Source organism: Lotus japonicus, chromosome 3, assembly GCF_012489685.1.
Source record: "Lotus japonicus ecotype B-129 chromosome 3, LjGifu_v1.2".
NCBI lineage: Eukaryota > Viridiplantae > Streptophyta > Magnoliopsida > Fabales > Fabaceae > Lotus > Lotus japonicus.
In genome coordinates this window covers 28,811,953-28,822,746 of record NC_080043.1, presented here as the reverse complement: position 1 = coordinate 28,822,746, position 10,794 = coordinate 28,811,953, and the positions used below count along the sequence as shown (strand labels likewise).

At 37.4% G+C, this 10,794-nt stretch overlaps 2 protein-coding genes across 2 annotated transcripts; both read right to left on the bottom strand.

Moving 5' to 3' along the window:
- Positions 1-480: 480 nt before the first annotated feature.
- Positions 481-1,950, bottom strand: LOC130748911 (uncharacterized). The gene has a single exon (XM_057602161.1). The coding sequence runs from the start codon at positions 1,462-1,464 to the stop codon at positions 631-633; it is 834 nt and encodes a 277-aa protein (XP_057458144.1). The 5' UTR covers positions 1,465-1,950; the 3' UTR covers positions 481-630.
- A 141-nt stretch (positions 1,951-2,091) lies between these two features.
- LOC130748910 (ethylene-overproduction protein 1) lies at positions 2,092-8,186 on the bottom strand. The gene is made up of 4 exons (XM_057602159.1): positions 5,710-8,186; positions 4,741-5,032; positions 4,339-4,648; positions 2,092-2,860 (listed from the first exon to the last, which is right to left on the bottom strand). Exons 1-4 carry the CDS (start codon positions 7,740-7,742, stop codon positions 2,616-2,618), a joined length of 2,880 nt encoding a protein of 959 aa, XP_057458142.1. The 5' UTR covers positions 7,743-8,186; the 3' UTR covers positions 2,092-2,615.
- Positions 8,187-10,794: the final 2,608 nt, after the last annotated feature.

The window sequence follows — 10,794 nt, the reverse complement described above, 5'->3', positions numbered from 1 at the left end:
ACAAATTTGTTGGCCTACATATTATAGACAACCAGATCAAGCTAGACTCTCAAGAAGATTAAGTTAACCTGAAAATAAAAGGACAAAACATACATATTATTCCATGGGTGCTTTTTTGTGTTGTTGACTAATGAAAAACTCAATCACTCACTTTTTTAATATTTATTATTACTATGTTAATTTTTCAATTTTCAACACATGTTTGTGATTAGAGAACAACATCTATGAAAATGTATTTATGTCTTCTAAACAAATTATGACATGTAGCTTATCAGACGTTTTTAAAAAATTTAAATAGGTTATACCTAACGTAAAGTCTAAATCAGCGCAACCTATTCCCACTTCTGGTTTCTAGTGAAAGAGAAGATCATCAGTGAACATATGTCATATGTTTCTAGATTTGAGGTTAGTATTCTAATTCATTGAGCTTGAGTCAATCCGAACACATTACTGGGTTTCCAGAAAGCAAACTGGTTTGAGTCAAATTTTTTGTCACACTGTCTGGAACTGATTAAGAATTTCCATGTAACAAGTGTACATTGTTTAAGCAGGTAACAGAATAATACAATATATACTCATACATATTTTCATGAAGGAAAAATGAACAAATTAGAGAACCAGAATTTCTCATCAAACATCTTCTTTCACATTTGTACAAGGAATGGAAGCTGATGAACGATGTTTCTTCTGTTTCGTGCTGCGATGATGTTTCTGCAGATTCGTAGAGCAAGGAAGGACAGGGCTCTCCATAGCACAAAGCTTATGCTTCATTCGCCAAGGGAAGAGAAGTTCCAGACCACAACCTTTTGGAGAAGAAGCATATGAATTTATTGAATTGTGCCTAGCTGAACTTGAGAGATAACACTGAGAATAACTACATCTGTCACTTTCTTTCTCCTCCACATTACTTGTGAAATGTAAAGCAGATGAAGCGGCCAAAGCAGTGGCATCAGGGAGAAAACGGTTGATCATGTAAGTAGGAGACTGGTAACCATTAGACTCAGCCAGCTTTAATTTCAAACCTTTATGGTTCTCATTTTGAGCAATATGCTCTGATTTCTTTTGCACAATATCTAAAGCCTCTGACAGAGATAACACATCAATAGCATCTGAGAAAAAATCATCCTTGTTGTCGTCATCATCACCATCACAACCATCATCTTTCTCATGAAATGCAAGATCACCACTGTCTAAATCATCTTCAGGAGCTTCTTTCGGCGGAAACTGATGGCCGGGAGGTAGTCTCGGCCGAGGCGTGCCTCCATCTTGGTTGCTATCACTCCTCTCCATGTCCTTTGGCTTGCCTGGTGCTTTCTCCCATGAAAATGGAACTCTGTCACTTGTATTTTGAACTGTGGGTAACGAACTTGAGGAGTAAGAAGTATCTGCAACAACTGCACCAAGACGCCTAGTTGACAACAGTGGTGCATTCAAGTTTAACTTTCTAGGACGTTTAAAATCCATGGCCTCAAAAACCTCCTTGTTCTTACTCTTCCTATGCTTCTTTCTCTTTCATATAATAAGATTCTATAACTAGATCAAAGTATCTGAGATACTTTTGTAACAAAAAAGGCTTAAAATTTGGTATTAGGGAGGACATCACATCTTGTAGTTGGAGAAAATAAATAAGTGCAGTTGGAAATATGGGTATTTCGTGAGAATCATTAAAACTAAGGTCTTTCTTTAAAGTGGTCACAGGTGTGTTGAAAAGCCCTTCCACGTGGGATAGACTCCACTTAAACAAGGACTCAGAACTCACAAGATAAAATAACTAGCTACCCCTTCTAAGGATATGAAATTGCAGGCCCTTGTTACATTTCGGTCTCGTCTGGTTACCAATCAAAAAGTATGAAAATCAAAAAATATGAAAACCGGATAATAACACATCCCCATACACTTTTTCTTCACAGAAGTAACCTAGACACACTTAATGAAAAATGAAACAGGTAACTAAACAGGCCCTTCAGTTATGTCGTTATTTAATGTGGTGTTATTTGCAAAAAATGTGGAAGTAAAACCCACAAAGTTGGAGCAAAAAGTCAAATTAAAAGGTCAAAGGAGAGGAATGTTGCAAACAGAACTTGATATAGCTTATCCAAACAGAACTTGATAAATTTGATAAAGCTTATCCAAACAGAACTCATCAAGAACATAAATTACAAGGGTCGCCAGGGAAAATTGTTACAACAGAGAAAAGTGAAAAATGTTATAAGTTATAACACAATGTTGTGAACTGGCAATTGCTCAGCCAAAAATACAATGATAAATATCTAAATCTTGGACTTACATAAATGGATTTTTCATGTACATGTTTTGTCTAACATTGCCATTCTCGCTGGTGTGGCACAATAGTGGAGCATAGCAGCCGCAGCCGTCTGCACTGCTTGGCCATCCTCTGACAAAAACGGAAGTCGTTACATATATTTACAAGCTAACCTGCTCCTCTATTTGCCTTCTGTTCAAATCAAATGACCTTTCAAACTTTTCTTTCCTTTCTGTTGTTCTGTTTCCTGAACGCCAGCTGAACGGCGCTGATATTGCTGAACCTTCACGAGTAAAAAAGGTACAGGTTGGAAAAAATAGGCTTGTCCCGACAGGGAACACATGAATTCCTTTTAATCTCTTATTCTCCCACTTCTGTTCTTTAATTGCTCCCATGCTTTATCACGAAGCTCAAGTGTCTCAGTATGGTTAGGATCAAGACAAAGGGCTGCTTCACAGTCTCGTACGGTAGAAACATAAACACTCATTGAATCATAAAATGCTGCTCGGAGATGTAACAGTTGCAGATCTGGTTTAAAATCAATGGCTCTTGAAAGCTCTGCAATTGCTTCTGCTTCCTTATGATCATCCATTAAAACTGGTAGACAAAGTTTTTAAGTCAGAAATTGATAAGCTTTTATGCATGCGGAGCAGACAAACATTACACTAACAGGTTTCAAAAGTTCTACACTCAATATCATGATCATACTGCTCTATCAATCTGCTTACAGCAAACAAAAGTATTTCAGCATGAACCAAGACAAAAAATCAGAATAGAAGCATGCAATGCTGTGAAGGGACCTCTGATAAATCAGGTCATTAATCAAAGATAACTGCTAATTCAAAAGATCTCTCACTTCATAACTGGACCACTCATGAATCCAGATAAGATAAACAAACACAACCAAACATGTACCCCACAATAATGTGATTTGATAAGCATGTTATAACCAGAAACCCTATCAGAACTACAATGACTTTCCTTCAACATTCGAAGCAATTCCTGATGTTGATTTTCTACTGCAACATCCACATCCCATTTCCCACAATTCTTATGGTATATGATGTAGACTGGATTATTTAGTTTTATTATTTAGTGTTGTTTGTTTGTCATGAACCAGCTACCCCAAATACAAGTTGCTAGATGATGTCACAAGAATTATTTTATATCAGATTTCTAACACACTCTCTCAAGCAAGAGTCCATTGGGCTTGATGCATGGACAATGCACAAGTTCACCTACAACTTACAGAAATTCAATTGTGTTTATTAGAATAATGGAGGCAATCAGGATTGAACTCCAAATCACTTTGTCATAGTGGTGTACTGTTGATAGCATGTCATGAGTGATACCATAGAATGGTTTTATATTATATTTGAAACATTGTTTTTAGGGATTTTGTTCATCCTATTCCAACTTAGAATGGGATTAACATATTCAGTTGTTCAACTTTAATGGATTATTAAATAGAGCTTCAACATAATCATTTGAGACACTGTGTCTATAATATGACATTAATCAGGGAGTATCATATATTTGAGTCGGAGGAGTACTGTAGGTTTATCAAGGAGTACCCTTCGCAGAGGAATACTCTTGGTTACTTGTCCTACATCACTCCATAATTAATAGCACAAGTTCAGATAAGGAGCATGGATGATAGTTGATTATGATGCAGTGAGGAGACTTAAATCACATATGCTGCCAAGACAATCAAAGGAGTTGGGGCATATAAACAATAAAATGTAGAAAGCATATAAACACTCATTTTTCATGCTATCAACTGAAGAAAACTATGAACTACTGTTATTTTTAAGAAAAATTGAAATATTTGTCTATAAAGTTACTCTGACAAACAAAAATGAAAATTTATGGTTAAAACATCATCAAAGATAAAAGATTGTAATATGAAGTTAAGACAGTAAAAATACCACGGTAGCTAGAACAAAAGCCACAACAAATATTTGAAACACAAAAATGACTTCAAAGTAACAATAACAACCACAAATCCTTCCCTACCCCACAACCCCAAGAAAAATAAGAACTCTGAATAAAAGCATTATTAGCATGTGACTCACCGGCTGCCCTATATCTGTAAGGATATGTCCTTAGAGGATCCAACTGTGTTGCCATACTAAGATCACTCTTTGCCATATCGCGGTCACAATATTCTGACCGTTTCTCAAAAGCCGATGCATTATTCCAGGCCTTTTCAATTAGTTTTGTCATCTCATCATATGCAGCTTTGCGTTGATTTTTAAGATGATATACACGTGCCAATCCCTGATGTGCTCGTGTATGCTTGATGTTGAGTGCATTCATGTAGCAGTCAGCTGCAAGGTCCAGCTTATCACAATCTACGTAGACGCTGCCAAGATTATTTAGTGCCTGCAATTTAAAAGAATGACAAACATAAATAAATCACCATCCACACTGAAATCAATTTAACATGTTTCACTAAAAAAACATATAACACTTACTTGTCCTTTCCGAAGACCATCTGAAGGGCATCTAAGAGCTTCCTCCAAGAGATGGATAACATACTTTGAAGACTCTGAATCAAGATTCGAGTCGGCTAATGCATATGCTTTAAGAAAGTAAGCTTCAAATGATCTTTGAATAGAAATGGACTCCTCAGCCTTTGCTAATGCTTCTTCACGATGACCAGTGTCATACAATATCCATCCTTCATAGACAAGCCTCTCATGGTCAGAAGAAGAATGATTTCTAGCCTGCCGCAAACTGTGCATGGCTGCCTTTTGGCAATTTAACCTGCGAGATTTCGGAAAATCAACACCCACAACAGTGAGGCTTGAGTATAAATTATAAAAGGACTAAGTGGCTGATTAGCTGCTTCCTGAGTTGATGACAATCAACACTACTTAATAAAGGAAAATGAAAAACTAGAGGAAACTAGCAATTAACACACCCAACCAGTGTTTAAAAGTAGATATCAGCTTCCATAATTTCTGCAGGCAATGAAGATAAATAGCAACTAACAGTACATGGTCAGGAATATTATGTAGGCAGTTTCAGGAATATTACTTGACAACGACTTCAATTTTGATCCGAACCAGTACACCATATAAAATGTTCTACAGGTCCGTTATTTTGTCATTGTTTGTTTTAATAGATGGACATTTGACAATTTTCTCTAATTTTGATGTAGTACAATGTTATATAAAGTATAAATAGAGCAATGAGTTCCATGCAGAACAATATGGTCGATTAAAAATGAGAGGAATAATAAAAACACTTCTATCCAAATTTAGACATCACTCTCCTCACAGATAATAGGGAAATTACAAAACAACCACAGTAGACAATTCCATTCACAGAAAGTTCTAGCACGGAAGAAATTTATCAAGTCAAACTAGAATCAATAACAGAACTTAGTAAACTTACTAATGTAAGCATAAGATATAACTTCATGTAGGGATTACACTCACCGTAACAAAAGGAGAGATTGCCGAAAGCGTAAAAGACTTTTTCCCGGGTCATTTGCTAACATCTGGTGTACAACAGCCAAAGAACCAATATCATCAACAGACGACCACCGGTCATACAATTGCATCCAGCAATCAGCCTGACTCCACTGCTGAACAATAGGACTGAGTAGGTCTACCAAGTGCTCACAATGCATATTCCCATAGAACATCAAATAATTTGGATCCAATGTCAAAATTGCCCGTACATCTCTGAGGGCTCCTTCATAATCCTCCATGGCAATCAAGAACCAAGCTCTCAATTCAAGGCAGTCTGGAGAAACCTTGAAACCAATTATTTTATTGATTTCTGTAATGGCAAGTCCAATCTTATTCTCCTCCAACAAAGATACAGACCGGTATTTGTAAGGAAAAGAAAGAGTTGGATCTAATTCAGTGGCAGAGATCAAGTCCATTATCTTCTCCTTCCCTACACAATACAGAGATCTTTCCTGATACATCCACCCAACTGGTTTATAATCCGAAATAAGGGAGTTAATCAGCTTATATGCTGAATATGTGTGACCACGTTTATACTTGGCCCTTGCAACTCCCACTAAAGAATAAACATGCCCTGCCTCCACTGCTGCCTGAAACCAATGCTGTGCATCTTTACACTCTTTTCTCTCAAGCATTACAACACCTAATAGGTGAAAAGCAAGTTGCTTCTCCCAACCATCTGCCGCACATTCCACTAATCTCTCCAACAGCATCACGGTGGTGTTAGACCTCATCTCTTCCTCCATGGCAATCTGACTCAAAAAGTAATACAACACAAACGACGCATGCCCCGCCATAGCCAGCCTATCCCTACCCTCTGGACTACAAAACATTTTCAATACACTGGAACTCTGCATTGAACCAGGGAGCTCCCTCAGGAACACCTGCAAGCAAGCCGCGACCAGCAGGTACGCGGTCTCCTCTAGCCCGTACTCAATTAGTAATAAGGCATCCTCTGTGTCACAAACCAGAGACGCCAAATGTGCATCACAAGCACGCTTCATCTCCTCACAACAAAACCGGTTCGCCAAAGAGAGCAACTCCAAAACAACATTTGGCTGAAGCTGGCTCAGCCTCTTAGTTCTACTAAAAGACTCAGCAGCCCTCATTGCATCAACTGAAAACCCATGCCGCGTGAAATTTATCTTCTCCCTCCTAGATTCCATGAATCCACCATACAACATTGTGTTAAAGGGCCTCGAAAGCGAGGCAATATTGAATCTACTACACCTAACCTCATCCTCACCAATGCAAAATGACATATCACCACCATCATCCTCATCTGAGGTAGAACAACTTTGTTCATCATCCACCATCCCCACGTCTTCCTCATTATCAAAATTATCACGAGAACACGCGCAAGAACACGGATCATAAACAGATTCCGGAGCATACCCGGGAATCAAGCTAGCCCTGGGGCATTCAATATTCCTTCCGCTGCAATCCATCGCTGAGGAGCCAATGAGCTCGTCCTCCCTCCTCTCATACCGCAGCCACGACGCGAGCACGACCTTCGTGTGCACATCCACAGCATGCTGCCGGGCAGACCGGAGACTCCGCCGGAACATCTTCGGGTCGGCAATACCGCGGAACACAGCGCACTGCTCCAGAAAAACCTCGGACCGGTCGAACTGGGGGCAATCCTCGACCCTACGGTGCACCTGGGCAAGGGACTCAACGAGATCGATGGGCCTCAAGGTAGGCTCGATCCTCGGCTCGAGAAGCTCCGTCATGGGGAGCCCATAAGGAAGGAGAGAACCCTCGGCGGCGACAGCAACCTCGGATGCTGTCGTGTTATTCGGAGCTTGGAAGTTTCGAACCGATTTGGTCCGGAGGGTTTGGCTCTTGATGTGGTCGTGGATTTGCTGAAGCAGCTTCTCCCCGATGCCGCCGCCGCAGCCACCGGTGGCGGAGGGGTTGATGGCGTAGACCTGAGTGCCTTTGCAACCGTCCATGATCTTCAAGCTACGCATTGTGGCGAAGATGTTGTGCTGCATCTTCCTTCTCCCCTTCTCTTGTTGAACGATTTCACAGTTCAACTCTGAAAAAACAAAAAAACCCAGAAACAAAAATCGAAGATTCTAACGCGACATTGAAGCCCAATTGAATTTTGATTGGTTTCGAATAATGGGGTTGTCTGAATTGGAGGAATAGGAACAGATTGTTCTTGTTCTTCCTCCTGCTTTTTTTTTTCTTTTTCGCTTTTTTCTTTTCTTTTTGGTTTTCCCGAGAAAATTGAGGGAAAAGAAAGAGAGCAGAAAATAGAACAACGATGGAGGAGTGGCCAACCAGATGTGTTGAGGTGGAGATGGAGGTGGCCGTTGAAACAGCCACTCTCCTTCTCTCTCTCCTTTCCCTCTATTATCTGTGTATTTTTGCTGATTCTGATATCTAAATATGTGAATTTGCTACTATTTTTCTATTTCTACTTTGTGTTTTTCAATTGCCTCTAATAGACAATTTCTATCTCATGATTATAGAGAAGAGAATGAACCAAAGAAGGCTGTTGCATCAGGATTGATATCTATTAATTAAGGAAAATGTTCATACTTATCCGTATAGTATAGTACAGACATCTAATAGATACGTAAAATGATAAAGAAAAATAATTAATGTGATATATGTATATGTAAGAATAGAAAGATTGAGGGAAAAATAAGGTGTATGTTGTGTTGTGTGTCGGCATCATTGGCATTGGCATGTTCGAAAATTATTATCTTAATTAAATATCTCATTTGGACTTGGATTTTTTCTTAAAGAAGTATAAACGTGAAAGATAAATTAATTTTTTTATATGTTTAGGTGAAAAAGGAAGCTACATGATTCAATGAATGATATAGGCATGTATGTAGCCTTTCGTGATTAATATTATTCTCAATCTTATGTAATGTATTAAAGTATATTTTCTTCAAAATCAAAGAAACTATTGACTGTGAATAAGATGATTATTAAAATAGCATCCTAGATACCTAGTAAGAAATTAATTAATTAATCTCACGACAATCCTTATTAAGATAGAGGTTAAAGAAAAAAAGTAGTAAGAATCGCCACGTAATATTACAAGAAAACAAAAGGAATTGTCTTATTATAGTTCGTGTCACTATTTTGTGTGTTTATGTGTAATAATGTTAGAGTAAGTAAACCCATTGTTGTTGTTGTTTTTTGGTCGACACAACCCATTGTTGTTAATGATTTGCACCCTCTCTAATTAGCAGGCCCGTAACTCCCGGACCAATAGGAAAAAGGGTGAATGATTTTTCTTGTGTTTCGGTCCAATTAGACGCGTGTGATGAAAGCATATTGAGCATTTTTCTTTTGAGATAGCTGTCCAATGGTGTCCATGACTTGGAACCATTTCTTCTTTTTTCTATTTTTACCCGCCCTCTCCTTCACTTTATGAGTTCAATTGACAATGGTCATGTTACCGCCAAAATTTCAAATTCGAAGACATAAGACAAGCATGGTTATCGAAAATAGAGGGTCGAGCAGTGATCTATTCCAAGAATCTCAATAGTTGAAACACGGTGTATTGATCAGAAAGGACCCACTGAGTAGATTAAGTAGCTAACTTCTGAGAGAAACAACTCAGAATAAAAGAATGAGTAAAATACACTCACCCCCCTCAAGGTTTGTGAGAATAACACTTAACTCCATTCTTATTCAAAATATACACTCCACCCCAATAATAATCTCATAATTACACTTAGCTCAATTCTTCTCTGAAATCTTCACTCCACCCCACCCCTTTAACACCATCCAAAAGATGCTAACGGAATATTCTTTTAACTCAAATTAATTAATTAAAATATAAATGATAAATAAATTACATTATCCTCTAACCAAATAATAATTGTACTATAATTTTGTAAATATTCTAAATATTTATAAAATATTTTAAATACCTCCAAATAACAAATAATAATTAAACTTGATGTTTATTATGGTCAAAATATTTCTCTCTCTAATATAACTCAAATTTAAATAGGGAGTGTTTCAGTCAAAATATTTATCAAATGATGAGTTCTAATACCTGTGTATAACCTTAAACAACTTATATTTTAGAACTTAAAATGTCATGTGTTTAAGTGCTCATACAACCTAATAACTAAGGTAATCACATATCGTCATAACACAATTATATTTTGAAAGTTTAGTAAACTTATTGACAAATTTTTTTAGTAAACTTAGTGGTAAAGTTTTTGAGTTTTGATGGTTCTCACATTGAGTTAAGTTTTGCTAAATTTGTGATGGAAAATGGTGTTGCCTTGAAGAGGATGATCTCAAACTTAGCTGGAAGCTACGTAACTCAGATCCGGAAGAAGTAAAAAACAGAAGTTGTTCTCGTTTAAAAAATGTTCTAGTTCTATGAATTTGGAATTACACCAAAAAGGTCAGAACATGCTTTATTGTAAATCATTTGTGCTGCCCTCCAAATAACAAGGATTTTTTTACTTGAATGAGCAATGATTATCTCGTGCTACTTTTTTTTAAAAAAAAAGTATATTTATTATTTAGTTAGAAGATAATGTAATGTATTTATATTTAAATTAATTAATTTTGAGTTAAAAGAATATTTTGTTAGCCTCTTTTGGATGGTGTTAAAGGGGGTGGGGTGAAGTGTAGAATTTAGAGAAGAATTGAGTTAAGTGTAATTGTGAGATTATTATTGGGGTGAAGTGCATATTTTGGATAAGAATGGAGTTAAGTGTTATTCTAACAAATCTTGAGGGGGGTGAGTGTATTTTACTCTAAAAGAAATGAATTTAGAGGAATTAGGTCTTCGAAAGGGACTTGGTTAATGCTACTCTAACATTTACACAATTTGCTAACATAACCAATAAGAGTATAAAGCTCCTGCTAGGTGGATCGATATACTTGAAGGAATTCAGAGTTCAAGAACGTAACTAGAAGCTTCTGCATCTGGAGCCCGTGATCTTGAAGTCTAGAAGCTTCATGTGCTAAAATGCCACATTACCATGACGAAGGCAGTTACTAGAATGTGGGTGCACGAAGGTCAAGTCAAGGTTAGAACTTAGGTCTGCAAACACT

Coding starts and splice junctions, on each gene's coding strand:
- LOC130748911 (XM_057602161.1), bottom strand. CDS start 1,464: ATGGATTTTAAACGTCCTAGAAAGTTAAACTTGAATGCACCACTGTTG.
- LOC130748910 (XM_057602159.1), bottom strand. CDS start 7,742: ATGCAGCACAACATCTTCGCCACAATGCGTAGCTTGAAGATCATGGAC. Junction 5,033..5,709: donor CAATCTCTCCTTTTGTTACG/GTGAGTGTAATC, acceptor GAAATCTCGCAG/GTTAAATTGCCAAAAGGCAG. Junction 4,649..4,740: donor ATGGTCTTCGGAAAGGACAA/GTAAGTGTTATA, acceptor TTTAAATTGCAG/GCACTAAATAATCTTGGCAG.